This window comes from Nesoenas mayeri, assembly GCF_963082525.1.
Source record: "Nesoenas mayeri genome assembly, chromosome: 1".
NCBI lineage: Eukaryota > Metazoa > Chordata > Aves > Columbiformes > Columbidae > Nesoenas > Nesoenas mayeri.
In genome coordinates this window covers 49735500-49750591 of record NC_137541.1, presented here as the reverse complement: position 1 = coordinate 49750591, position 15092 = coordinate 49735500, and the positions used below count along the sequence as shown (strand labels likewise).

Genomic DNA, 15092 nt, shown 5'->3' with positions numbered 1-15092 from the left:
TCGTAATTTTACAGTTCACTTCTTACCATGTGCAGCACAGAAACATTCTAGCAGTTGTTTGACATTGGTAGGTTTGTGCTGTTTTGATGTATGAACTGCAGATATTTTATCTGACTTACATGTATAAAAAAGGTAGAAATACTGAATTTTCCGGTTATTTTATATATTTTTTTTCTCATATTCCTAAGAAAGGCTGCATAGAGAGATAATATTTTTGAATAAAATTCTATTCACATGACAGTCTAGAATAGTTCTTCCTTTGCAGGTTTATTGTCAGGTTAATTAATCCAACATGGTTATAATTTCATAATTGCTACATTAGTAGAATCTTGTAGATAACCCAGGCCAGGTAACAAGATAAAGGAATGCAAGTAGCCAAACAAAAGAACAACTTGATTTCACTTTTGCAGTCATCATTAAGCAAGGAGATTATCAACAACTTCACTTTTTTAAATGATTTCTAAATGCAGATTCAGTATCAGGCTTACTAAGAAATTGACTGTAGAAAGACATTTCCCTAAAGCTTTTGCATGCTTATTGTTTTCTAATATGAAACAAGCTTAGCAATTTTCAGTTTCTGAAGAGGCCAGGGATATATTTTCTCAAAGATAGAATTTAACTTTTTAAAATGGGGAATTTAGACACTACTGTGTATTTCAAACTTAAATTTACTGAGAATCTGCTTTAGTGGCTGATCTATATTTTGTAATTGAGAAATTCATAATGAATGTAAAAAGAAAGGAAGCTATGTGCAACTAAAGCAGAAAGTTCTGATTTAACCTACCAATGACCTGGCTTTGTTTGTTCAGATGACAGTTCTAAAAGTGTGCAGAGAATATTCCCTTTTAATACAGTTATTTGCCGCAAGCCGTGACCTCACTGCCTGTCAGGGAGCAGGTCTGAATTGGCCCTTTCTCTGATATCGTGACATTGCTTCTGTTGCCTCGATTGTGACCTCTGATTGCATGATACCCCTGAGAGTTCAATTTAATAAGCGTGACTCCTGACTCTTAGCCAGGTCTGCCTTCTTAGGTTTTGTCAGACTCTACTTGTAGTCTGGTCTACATATGCTAAAACACTGCATAGGTTGTCATCATACCATGTGAGTTGTGTGCACTGCATTCAAAATTCTCTTTCAAAGATCTTTCATTTATTACAAATGGAAATATTGATAAAAGCTTACTTAGAATCAGTTTTAAAAGTTGCTTCTTCCACACTTATGCTTGCTTGGGATTTTGGGGTTTCCTACCTTTGTACAAGTAGCTACTATTATTTCACTATATTAGTAAGCATGCATGTTATTCGTGCATCGTGCAAATTCCTGAATTTAGTTTTGTGGGGTTTTTTTATTTCCCCTATGAGAATGTTATATATTTCTATGACTTCCCATCAACAATATGTTTGTTCATTATAGAAAAAGTTGGGGCAAACCCTCTTTTTTCACTGCATAATTAACACAGTTTCACAAAGAGACAATACTGATGAGCACCCAGAAGACTGTGAGATGTAGTTATTCAGGACCAGTCAGGTGCAAGCTGAAGAATCTGTTTGGAATTCAGGAGAAGGTGAGTAGAATTAAGATTTTTTAAATGTAATGGAAAATTAAATATCTTGGGCTTAGTGATTATTTTGCTACATCATTGCATTCTTTTCTCTTGTTTTCGTCCTCTTCTAGCCAGAATCCTGAAGGAGAGTCTGTTCAGAGACCTGACTGCCTTGAGGATGATGATGCTGTTCAGACATTTCTCCAGTTTTAGTATCCCTTGATGCATTCACTGCACCAGAATTTGGACAAGTTCAAAGATTTGAAAGAAACTTTCAAAAACTGTGGTACAAGTTACAGAGAAGTTTCTGTATTTACTTACATACAATTTTTGTATTCTCATTGCAGATACATACACCTTTTTCTAGCCTCTGTATCAGTACCTCTAACACACTGCTTCTAATCAATGTATTTTCAGAAAAGCAGGAAAATCTTGCTGAACAAAATAATGCTTTGTGCTCCCTTTTGTAGTTAAATTAAAAAACAGAAAAAGAAAATATTACCATTTCATATTTCTCTATTTCTTCAACTGTTTTAAAGAATTTGGTTCACTTTTTCACTCAGATTGCTTTGTGTTAAAATTGTTATATCTTGTATGAAAAGGAAGTTACGTTGGAATCTTTCTTACAAAACAAGTTCTCTGATATAAGGCAAAAAGCAGGTATTTTATTGTTACATTCAAACTTGGCAATGAAATGCTTGTTCTTCTACATGGCAGTGACTGTTACAGTGGAAGTAAAATCTTGGTTTGACCACTTAATTTTTTTTTGTATCTTTTAGACAAATTCCCATGTAAGATAATACAACTTCAATATCCTAATTTAGTCTATAAGGTTGCAAAACTCATTATATAATTGTCTATTCCCTTCTTCTAGAGTAAATAGTTTAAAATGAGCTATTGAAGTTCCTTAATCTAAAGTGGGAGTTTGCTTAACTAACTGGAATTTATGGGGTTTCACCCTTTCTTGGATCAGAACTTAAAGCTCTATAAGTTTCTGTGCTGTTTGCAGGAGCTTATATAATTGGCTGCAAACAAGCAAAGTTAGGAATGGACAACTCTTTTACCTGTCGTTAGCCAACAAGTAAAGCAAATAATGCTTTTAAGTTAGTTAGTTATGGCTGTATTGAAAGCTATTGCAAATATAAACAATGCATATGAGGCAAATTCACCTATTCAGAATCATCATGGTATTTAACTTATTCCCTCCTTTTCAAAAAAATTATATATATATATTTATGTATATGTAAGTGAGTTGGAGAGTTTGGTAGCAAGTTTAACTAAAAAGTTTAGTAAAAAAGAAACTAATTTAAAGATACCTACTCTAAGAATAAAATATTTACAGTCAAGCTTACAGAAGCTTAAATTAGGGAGTTTTTGTTAAGTGCATTGTCATATTAAAAAAAAAATTAGATAAAGGTCTAAACAAAATTATATAAAAGGACAATAGGAGACAACTCTGATACCTTCATTCAGTGAGGTAAATCACTCAAACCTTCTCTATATGGACAGAAAAAAATATGCCATTGTAACTATGACTGATCCAAAATCAATATAAGTAAGTAATTTCAATTCCCTTGGGGCTTAATGCTCTTGAATATTTGTTGGTTTCTCTAAAATTATGTATTATGTTTCAATTATTGCATTTTTCATATCTTTACAACCTGAAAGTTGCAGTCCAATTAATCAAGAAATCTATAAAAATACTAAACTCTTTCAGACATATGAATTAACAATTAACCCAGGGCAACCTCTAGGTGAATTGTGGTTTTGTTTTGCCTTTTTTACCTGTCCTTCTTTACAAATGGAATTCCTTTTTTTTTTCTTTTTTTCTTCTTTTTTAATAGATCCATAAGACACTGAAATTTGATATCGTTTATTTTCTTCCATGATGTATCAACAAATTAAGTATAACTTAATAAGAGGAATCAGTGCTTTTATGCCTATATTTATTTATAGTCACTCTTAAGTTTAGTATTTATGGTTATTTTTAAGCTATATATAAATATATAATAATTGTACACACTTGGGGATTAACTCACGTTAGATACAGAATCTTAAGAAAAGAACTATGTCTATCTGAGACTTTTTTTTCCATTGAATTCGATTAGCATAAAATCAAACCTTGTTTATACAATGTTTGGCATAATCACAGGCCTGATCTTCAGTAGTACCCCTGGGTTTTACTGTAAAGTAAATTAAACAGCAGCCTTGCACTTAGTCTATGTAGACTTTGTGTGTATATCTGACAATGTGGAGTAGTTCTGCTGTTACGCATTACTGCAGTGACATAGCTGTGAATTGTCACAGTGCCTTCATTGAATACCAACAGGTATTTTAAGTCAGCATCACAAAGTAAGCCAGAAATAGTTTCACCTCCACAAAATAAAAACAATTTTAAATTGAAAATTACATGTGTACATAATAGATAAAATAGATAATGAATTCATAGGTATTTGTAACTGAACTGCATATTGAAATTAATAATTTCATTATTTCACTTTCAGTACTACTCTGCATTGGTAAGTACCAATCACACATGGTACTCCTGTACATCACGTGTGTTGACGAACACGAGTTCTTAGAAACAAGTTCATATATTATTCAGATAACTATCTAGAAAAATGTTTATTCTCAAGAGTAAACATAATAACATTTTTTAATGCACATTCCCAAGCTGTGATACAAAATTGCTTATTTTAATTGCTTGTTTCTGAAAATTATGAGACAATTGTTAATGTGGTATAAGTCACTTTTACTGACTAACGTCATTCTATTCCTGAGTAATGATTTTTTTTATTATTATTATTTCTTTAATACTTGGCATATGTGTCTTCTTGTTACATAGCAACCACAAATTGTTATTTTGAACAAATCTTTCATTAGATTTGGGGAGGTTTTGTCCATTTCTTGTACTTTTAAGTCCTCAGTACAAACAAAAGCTACCTTAATGGTTGTCACACTCAATCAAATTTATTGTATTTTGTATTGTTTGCCCTCTTGATAGGGGACAACATAGTAGTTGGACCTTCTGCACTCTTACAAAATGTTCTTTTCTATTTGTTTTTTTTGAGAATTCCTTTAGAAGATCTGATGTCTTAAATAATTTAGCTTGGTTTATTGAATTTAGAGAAGGACACTCCTCTGGCTTGGACTCCATACGAAGCGATAATCTTTTCTTGCTTGGGAATGCTGTTTCATTACTGAACAACTAAGCACTTCTGTTCGAGGTCTTGATTGTTTCTGTCAGTTAATATTAAGAACTGAGAATGGACAGAAATAAAATATGTCTAAAGTTTCTCTATTTTTTTTTTTATGTTATGCATCTCTTAGTTTTCTCCTGAGCAATATAAAATCCATTCCTCTTTTCAGTAGAGAACATCCATCATTAGGGGTTGTATTGATTCCCAAAGATTAAGAGAAAAACTAGAGATAGAGTCTGTACTAGGCAGATTTGTGGGATGAAACAAAAACTATGTGACAGTGTAATGACAAGGATAAACAAAATAGACTCAATCTACTTCCATCTTATTTCTTCCTTATATTTACTAAGGGATAACTAATCATGGAAATGCTGAACACAAAATTTCAAAATATTTTTTTAGTTCTCCTTGATTTCTTTTGTTCTTCAAGGGCCTTGACTGTTCAAAGATCTCTGGGTAACTTTTGACTATACTCCAAATGGACTTCTCAGCATCACTGGTGGTGAAATTTGCCCATGCTGAGTGGCTGAAGCAGGTGGTGTATAGACTACAGAATATCCTGCTCATGGAAGACTACACAAAAGAATAATGTGAAAGTACATCATAGTGCTGTAAGGTGTTATTTTTTTAATGCACTTTTCAAAGCTGTAAAAACCTGAGTGGGTCTTGAAAAGTGCCGATTACAGGAAGGAGTAGTTTACATCATGAACTCATGTCTTTGTATGCATGTGGGTAGAATATTATCCCTGTAGCTTCTCCATTTTCATAAAGTTGGGGTTTGGTTTGGGTTTTTTTTGTTTGTTTGTTTGTGGGTGGGTTTTTTGTTTATTTGTTTTGGTTTTGTTTGTTTGTTTTTTAAGAAGGAACCAACTTAGCTTTTCAAGCATGAAACTATTTCATGTTATTTCACAACCTATACATAAAAAAAGTCTTGGGTGGCTGGATTGAGGAATGCTAGTCTCTTCTTTTTAGTTGCAATGCAGCTTCCATCTGTTTAGGTTTTGGGAACCTGAGGAAGCTGTGTGTGCCCATATATGTGTCTCTGTGTGTATGTAGGTAGATGCTGAGATATTAAAATTTTCTTATATATACTCTTCATTGTATTTGCTGTCACTTGTGTTACACATTGCTGAGTAAAATACAATCTGTCTTCACTTTTACCACAGCATTAATACAATATGAAAATCTCTGGCTATGCTAATAGTAATGCTGTTTATTATATTATTACCACAATAAAACTGTATAGTGTACTGGGAGTGAAGAATTTGATGTGAAGAGTTTGATGTTTGGTTGTTTGTTTAATCAAAGATTTAACAAATGCAAAATCATAGACTGTCACGAGAACCTGATATTTGCATTTCCAAACTTGGAAGGTTTCTGAGAAATTGGAATCTTAACATTTCCAATTGTTTGTGTAGTTTTTTCTTCCGCTTTTCTATGGTGAATAATTCACATGGCCTTTATCATTCACTCAAGTTAAAATAAATAACCATAACTGCATGTTTAATTCCAGTGTTAAATGACTGCTGTAGCATTCTGAAGAAATAAACCAATTTTGGTGAATATTTCCTTGACATAAATGTGTTTGAGCAGTAGTCTACATAACTTTAAATGTAATGGTTTAAAAGGTACAAAATTAACAAGTTTAATCAAATGGCAGAATATTGTTTTGTTTTCTGGTTTATTTTTTTAAATAAATAATTCTTCATTTGGTGGACAAGGGAATCTCATACAATTTGTTAGAGAGTGTGGGCCTGTGTTAAACCCTGTTAAGCCCTGTGTGGGCTCTAATGTTCCTTTATTTTTTCTTCCCATCTCTATGACTTATTTTTGATTGACCCATGCAACTGATTCTGACATTATTATTGTTATTAGCCCTCCGCTGTTCAATTCTGATATCTCTCCCCAAATAGATCTTCAAGTTCTTATCCAAAGATTCACTGTCTAAAGTGTATGAGAACAGGCATAAATTAGCAAAAAATAAAATCAGCAACTGTATGTGTGGCAGCTTCCTGTACACACCTCAGGTAAAATATTTGTTTGGGTTTATAGATCAACTCAAAAAGATGATGTATGTCTTAGGAAATATCATTATATGAAACTGGTATTATTATGAAGGACATTATAGAAGATGAGAAATTGTGTTCAACGTAAATGGAGGAGTACAGAAAGTGGTGGCAGCCCATAGAAGTTGTGAAAGTTGGATAAACTGGAAGGAAACAGCGTTTGATGCTGCCTTGAAGTCTGTGCAAGGAAAGTGAAGCTTATGAAGTAATTCAAGGGGAAAAGTACCATGTTCACAAGAAGAGTAAAAGACATGAGCAATTTAATAAGGAGAAATAGTTTTCAATGTATTTGTGTGACCAGAGGGTTGCAGTGAGAGATTAAATAATCAGGAAATACTGAGAGAACTTCATTGCCACTGTTGTGATGTGGATAGAGAAAAAAAAACTTTAAATGAGGTGTCTTAAAAGTACACCACTGAAGATTAATACTTGGTTTTGCCTCAAAGTGGGGAAAGGAACAAAGTGAGCATATGCAATAAGCTAGGAGTAAATACTAATTCTGATAAATAGTATTGGTGGTGTATTCTGCAGAGGCAAGAACAAGTAGCAAAATAGAAAAGAATGTGTGGGAAGGTCCAAGTATGAAATCCTGTTTTCCTTGAATTCAGAAGCTGAAATTTGTACAGTTTCAGTGGTCCGGGAATCTCGGTGAAAGGGTTCAGTTTTTGCATAATCTAATAATAAGCAGGATGAACTAAGTAGATGAAGTTTTATTATTGGTGTTAATCACTCAGATATAGAGCACAGTGTGAAAGACAGTGAAAAATAGATATTAAAACCAGGAGAAAAAGAATAGCCAAAATAAAGACTAAGGTCTTAACTGAGAGTGTGATGAATACCCAGATTTGGTGAAGGAAGAATGAGTATGAGGGTTAGGTCAGGAACAGTCATATGGTAAAAAGGAGATGATTACAATAACAGATGAAGAGATTAGAGAAGAGAAGAAGGTTTGCAGGTGGAATAGTAATATAGTAGACCTTATTTATAGTCCAAAAAAATAGGAAATATCTAGTAAAAAAAAGAAAAAAGGTACAAATTTTAGAAGAAAAAACAACTTTTATTTTTCTTTTTGCTATTTGCTTTCATAATTTTTGAAAGGCGTACTGTTGTGCGTTGATCGACACTCCCATGTTCAAAACTCCTTGTGATGTAATTATTAATGCATTTTTATACATTAAGATATTTTGCAGGTCATAACCTGATTTGGTATTTTTGTGAAAAAAAAAATCTGTATTTCATCTTTTGTTTAACTGTGGGCTCAGACACTGCTAGAATATTTTTACTTATTTATTATTTATATTTTTTGTTTCATTCATTCTAGCCCTAGAGATGGAAGCTGATTTACTCTAAAGTTACTCAGATGAAAAAGTAACATCTAAAAATAACTATTCCATACAGTATAGCTAGATCACAAGCAAGTTTCTATGTTTTTAAGTGCTAAATACCACTCTAAATACCATTCTTTTTCCACAAACAGTATTTTGGACGATCAGTATGTAATACTTAAGTCTATTTAGTGAGTTCTGACACTGTAGGCTACTGACAAATGTGTCAAGATTTTTGTGGAAGAGAAGAAATTCCTCTCATTTCTCTAACAGTCTGCTATAGTTTTCTGGGTGGTTTGGGGGGTGGAAGTGGTGGGGTTGTTGTGGTTTTTTAATTATTGTTATTTTGCTATCTGTTTTCAAGTTCTTCAGTTTCCTGCCTTGGTAGCAATGTTATTACTCATGTAGTTCTTGCTCTCTGTTCTGTGTGTATTATAGAAATTGTAACAGAAATAATGTGATTTTGTTTTTTGACTAACATATGGAGAAAAATGAGATAAAATTTGGATTTTAGGTTTGGGATTTCGAGACTATTTATTAAGATGTATTATAGTGTAACTTTATGGTAGACATAAGAGAAATTATAAAAATCCTCATGGATTATATATAACTTTAATTTTCATTCAGAATAATCTTTTTATAGAGTTCGTACACTCATATACAGATTCACATGCACACGCGCTCATAATATGTATTGCTGGCTAGTAATGTATACCAGAATACTGACAGATAAGAAAAATGTCAATGTATTAATAGCACAGACATGATTTTTATACCCATGATCAGCTACTTAATTACTAAATTAAGAGTACCACTTCCAGAATACATATTGAGAACATTAACTCTGGTCACAGATTTTTTGTATTAAGGGAGGAAAACTTAGAATGCTGAAGAAATTCCAAGCCCTTCTTTCACATTGTAGGTCTTAGTTTTCTTAGTCTCTTACTTGATTTATATTGGACTTTGTATGATGCAAGTTTTGAAGTGAATTAAATCATCCTCTAAACACAAAATTTAACTGTAAAAGATTGGATACAGTGCAGACTTCTTCACAGATTTCTCTGTTTCAAGAAACATTTGAGTTATTAAAGTTATACGTTTTATCTTCCCATTGTCAACAAATAGATTTAGAAAAATAATCACCGTGTTGAATCAGGTTCCTTAGCATCCTGTTGCATATAAAATGGCACATAAAGTTGCATATAAAGCGTTGAGTAGCTAACTGGGGTTTAGAACAATCATGATTGGTGTTTTCTAGGAATAAAATCTGAAAACTAAAATGGAAAATCTGAAAGATCACCCTGAATTATGTAACCATCTTCTTTCTTGTTGCATACTGGCTTGCTCTTAAGAACACTTGCCCTAGCACCGAGGAATGTGATTTTGAGGTGCTCCTTAGTCTGGTGAGATTTGAATCTCCAGCTTCCACATGTCAAGCTCTTCCCTTTGCATATGCTTCAATCCTCTTTTTAAAGCTGACTGCTACAACTGAGGGCACAAGATGCATCAATCTTGAAGAAAAACCTATGAGAAAAAAACCTGTCTAGAACTTGAGGCTCTTCACCAGATATAGTTCACAGATTCTTAGCCCTTCTCCTTTAACTCACTCAAAGGATTATCCAGAGATACTCTAATTTGAAGTCCCTAAGTAGCATCTCTATTTTAAACCGAACATGAGTCATGTTGTCTCAGAGCATGCCCAGCAAAAGAATTTGACAGAAGGAGGATGACATTTTTCTGGATCCCAAAGTTCAGGTTCTTAGAGGTTTGCACATTGATTTGAGGACCTAGAAAATAATTTATCTTCCTGTAATGGTCAGTTCCAAGGACATTTCAGATTCCCAGGCTCTTCTGAATAAGTTCTCTCTACTTAGATACCCATGTTCTGTAGGAAAATGGCAGTAGGTGCCCCTGAAAGCTGCCCTGGATCTGACCTAAATGCACAATGTGTGTGTGGACTATTAATTGGCAACACCTAAAGATCATTACTGTATTAATGCCAAATGTAAGACCAATCTTAAATTATTAACGTGTGTTTCATATTTAAACAAAAAAAAAAAAAAAAGAAAAAAGAAAGATTGAAAGCTTAGAAGTGATAATCTAATGAGAATACAATACCTCTGAAGTTTATTTGTATTTTGATGGAGTTGTGCCTTCTTTGATGTAGTACTTTTTTCTTTGATATTCTAAGAGTTGTCTGGGTTTAACAATTAAAGATTATAGGTCTGATCTATTTCAAAGATGCAGAATGCTTACAGCTCTTTGGGACTTGTGTGGAGCTTGTGAGTATTTGTACTTCTACAAAATCAGGTTCAGGTTTAAAAAAAAACAACAACAAAAACAACAGCCCTAATTTAAGAAAGCTATCGAGCAAATGCATGATAATGATATTGATACACCAGCTCCTCAAACACATGTGTTCATAAGTGAAATAGAAAAATGATAATTCTGTATTTTAATTCATACCGTATTATTCTTTCTTAAGTATTAAAAAGAGAGATGTTACTATTAAACAGTAAGAATATGAGTATGTTCCAAATAAAAAGAATAGGATACAGCTTTCTGCAGCATTATTACACAAATTATTGACAGTGTCTGCCCATTTGAGAAAAAAAGACACTATTAACATTAATACAGAATTAGAAGACTCTGCTTAGTAGTATATATGATTTTAAGAAAAACACCCTATTGTGTTCACTTTCATCTTGGTCACTTTCTTGTTTCAACCATATTTCAATAATTAACAATGCAAAATAAGTAAAATAAATTAAAAATAAAATGTTATTAAATAAAACCAGTTGTGTTTCAAACGTATTTCACCCAAAATTTCAAACTGCAGTTTAGGCGAATTATTAACAATAATTTTGGAAAAATAACCTGCTAATTGAAAAGTATTCATTCTTTTGTAAGTTTCATCATAGCTTATTGGATGTGCATCCTCTTTTGACTGCCACTGACACACAGACTCAGACGTTCAGTTCTAACGCTGGTTTTAAATCGCTACATTTTAATGGAGGAAAAGGTAACAAACATTTTAGTAAATGCATAAATAATGCTGATCCTTTTTAATAGGAAGAAGTAATTCTTCTGAGAAAGATCGTAATGCTGGACCAACTTTTCTGCAAATAGAGATAAGAAAAAAACCTAAAGATTTCCTGGGGAATTATTCCCCATTGGAGAACAAATGCTGAAAAGCAGCAGGCTCAGTCTCCAGAACTGTTCTTATGAAGTCATACAGAATGTTTCTTACGGCTGTTACAAACTGGCATCTTCTTCATCTGAAGAGCTATAAGAGTACCAGTGTGGTTGCAGGCTTGGACATTTCAAAACATTTTCATTACATTTTCAAAAGGTAAATGTCAGAAAAGTGTACTCCTGAACGACGAACAGGAGAAGGCAACATCATAAACTTAGGAAAGAAGACATGTCTTCCACTTTAATCAAGGAAGGTGATTAGCTCTGTAATTAGGACTCTGTATTTTAATATTTGACACTGCTTGAGCAGTTCATTGCTTGGGCTTTTTAGTCAGCCCTCACAACCTCATTTGGGTACAGTGACTGTCCATACAAGCTTCTCATTTTCTGTCTTCCGAAGAAGGTAAACGAGAGTTCTTCACATCAAATGAGGATAAATTCTTTTGCCTAAATTCTAGTCTGTAAATCCCTAGCAAGACATTTGGCTTCATATTCTGGATCAGAACTTTGCCTAATTTTAATAGGCTACTTAAGGTTTTAGCAATTTAACATGTTCAGCCCAAGGAATGGATTTGGTTTGAACAGAGATTCTCTATACCAAGGGAAACTGAGAGGACAACCAAAAGGCATTTGTATTTCAGACTATGAAATAAGAAGCTATGATACTCTAACAATATTCCCTTAAAGCTAAAGGATAAAAGCAGTGAGGTCACTGCCAAGCCAAGTAAAATGCAAGTGAGGAAATATGTTTCTCAGCTTATCACAGAATCACGGAATGTTAGGGACTGGAAGTGACCTTTAAAGATCATCTAGTCCAATCCCCCCACTGGAGCAGGAACACCTGGATGAGGTTACACAGGAATGTGTCCTGGTGGGTTTTGAATGTCTCTAGAGGAGGTGACTCCACAACCTCCCTGGGCAGCCTGTTCCAGAAGGATAAGTCTAAAAAAATACTACAGGTAATGTAGCAAACCTCTTAAAAGGAGGATTGTGAATAGCCTGTAACTCCAGTTTATGTTGTCAAAACATGAATGAAAACTCAGGCTTAAAATACAGAGTGTAAAGAAACTATTCACCTCAAAGGCAGTTCTGACATCTCCCACCATTACAGTTATTGATAGTTAAATCATTCATAGTGGGCAAATGCACTTAATACAAAGTGAGGTGACCTACGTTATTTGCTGTTTCAAGTGCAAAAGGACAGACATACTCCTACAGTTTATTAGGAGACTTCTAGTAGCTGCTGAATATACCTATCACCAACAGATAAAAAAATCTCTGAAGGAAAAAACAGCAAGAAGGAGGATAACCCAGTGTCATCTGAAATGACACTAAAGACAAAAAATAAAAAACTTTTATACAAAAAACAAAAAATGTTTTCTGCTGTCTCAAAAAAGCCCTGAGTAGAAGCTGCCAAGAAGACATAACCTATGAACTTGAGATATAAAGGTGGAAAATAAAAAGTTATTCTAATCCAATAATGCCACCATAGAACAATGACTCTTCTTCTGCAGGCTCTTTCAATTCTGGCATCCTCTTCCTTATACTTCAAAATATATCTGGTATTCAGCAGAATGGCCCCAAAAACTGAAGAATCTGCAGAATTTTACAGCTTTTTTCCATAATGTCACTATTTTATTCTCTTTGTGTGTCTTTTATGATCTAAAACTAGGTAGTAATTTTTGAAAAATAGTATCATGTATGCAATTGCTTTGAAATCGCCATTAAAATCTCTTAATAAATCATATTAGTAAAAGACAGATCAGAAGATTAAAACTGCCATGTGACCACTCTTGTGTATGGTTGTGATTTTTTTACCTTATAGATTGGTAAATGGAACTGTAAATATGAATGAATGTGTATTTTTTTTGATAGCACACTAAGCAGCATTCACAGATGCTGTGATGAGCAATTTCTGTATAATATATATTTCAGAATAAAGGAGAATCTTATTTCCCAATAAAAACAGATGTATTCAGAAGGCCAATATTTAATCCCAAAAGAGAAAATAAATTAATTCAAAATTAATTCAAAAGTATTTCTTAAATGTATCTGAAGAAATTCAAGTTGGACTATTTGCAAGAAAATCAAGTAATTACCTTTTTTTTTAAGGCAATACATTCAAAGTTATCTAAGGAATCTTAAAACAAAATATATTTTAAAGAAATAATGGAAGACAGGAGTATTTTTTTCCTCTTCAGGTGAAAAAGAAGAGTTTTCTCAGCTGGATACTACTTTAGATGAGAAATTACAAAGGAGAGGAGACTTTACATGCCAGTGGCTTCATACACAGCTTTTGGATTATGAAGCAGCCAGTTCCAAAAATACAAAGTGGTGAGGTCATTGCCTTTAAATTAAACAGTTGGTTTTTGTGTTTTGCATTTTGGTTTTTTGTTGTTGATGTGGGTTTTTAAAAATTATTTTATTTTATTTTAAATTTATCTTGTAAAGTGAAACCTAGGTTAATAGTTCTAAAACAAACATGACTTTTTAGCTAGCAGACAGTGCGCCATATTTCCAGGTCCCAAACATGGTGCCCTTTAGAATCAGTTTAGTTGTCATGGTACAGATACTTCTTCCACAGTGATAAGAAAATGTTAAATGGTGCAGAATCTTATGATAAAGATCTACATAGTTTTATGCTACCAATACAGTGTTTTTAATGTTGTAAAGAGTGTAGAAAAAAGTGCTTATTCATCATGTATTTTATAACTTTATTAGTATATATTATGTTTTTATGTAATTAGATCAACTGTAACATTACCTATATTGTTAGATTTGATTAAGGAAGTAGAAAATCCACTTTTTAACTAGATAGATTGTAATTATATTTTGTTTTCAAAATATAAACCATTTTTTTACATCTTCATAGTATACTTTTTGTTATTAAACAGGTAAAATATTTAAAAAAAAATAAAGAAAATATTAATCTCATTTCCTAAACTAACATGAAGACATCGTAAGTATATTTTGGTCATAAATTCCATATAAACCATTGATATCATAGTGAAGTCATTAGTAGACACAGTGCCAATCACCTCTAATAAAACCAAACAAGGTGTCAGTAGGCAAGTAATGAGTTTAGTGTAAGCATTTAAGCTTTATTTTCATTAAAAATGTATTTCATTTGTAATGAAATGGACTGCATATTGTTAAGTTTTGTATGGAAAAATATAACTCATTTCTAAGTTGTATCAATGATTATAAGAAGTATCCGTAGCAAATATTCCTTCGAAACTATATATCTGTCAGTCATGTTCCATAATAGTGAAACGTTCTTAGTATTTGTTTGAGATAACTGCCATGAACTTTTAATTTGAATGAAAACACTGGAGCAGAACATGTAAGAATGTTTGAAAGTAAGAAGACATAGCAATGTATAGAATAGGGTTTTAAAAATATTATTGTTGCCTCTTCAGACATGTGCTATGCACTCGTATTTGCACTGATATTTTTTAAGATTATGATACCATTTTTGAATATGGCAAAAGTCCTACTAATCTCCATTGGAACATCACTAGTAGACTGCTTAGAACAGCTGATACATTTGGGTAACTGAAAACAATTTTATCCCTACATAAAGTAATGTGATAACTGATTTTGCTATAGTTTATGCCAGTTCATGCAAAAAATTCATGCATGGTTGCATTTATTGACATATTTTTAAATTAATATTTTATCATAGAAATAAACAATATTAGTTATTGATTTATTGAGTTTAATGTTAAGTACAAATATTTTAACATTAATTACTCTGATACT

General features: G+C 32.7%; 1 protein-coding gene across 1 annotated transcript in view; it reads left to right on the top strand.

Annotated features, from left to right (window-relative positions):
* LRRIQ1 (leucine rich repeats and IQ motif containing 1) overlaps positions 1-15092 on the top strand; it is a gene marked incomplete at both ends in the record, with an annotated part of 106793 nt that overhangs the window by 72206 nt on the left and 19495 nt on the right. Inside the window, one exon of the mRNA XM_080342573.1 lies at positions 13532-13664. Within this exon, the coding sequence (XP_080198699.1) occupies positions 13532-13664 (133 nt within the window). The remainder of the gene's footprint in view (positions 1-13531; positions 13665-15092) is intronic.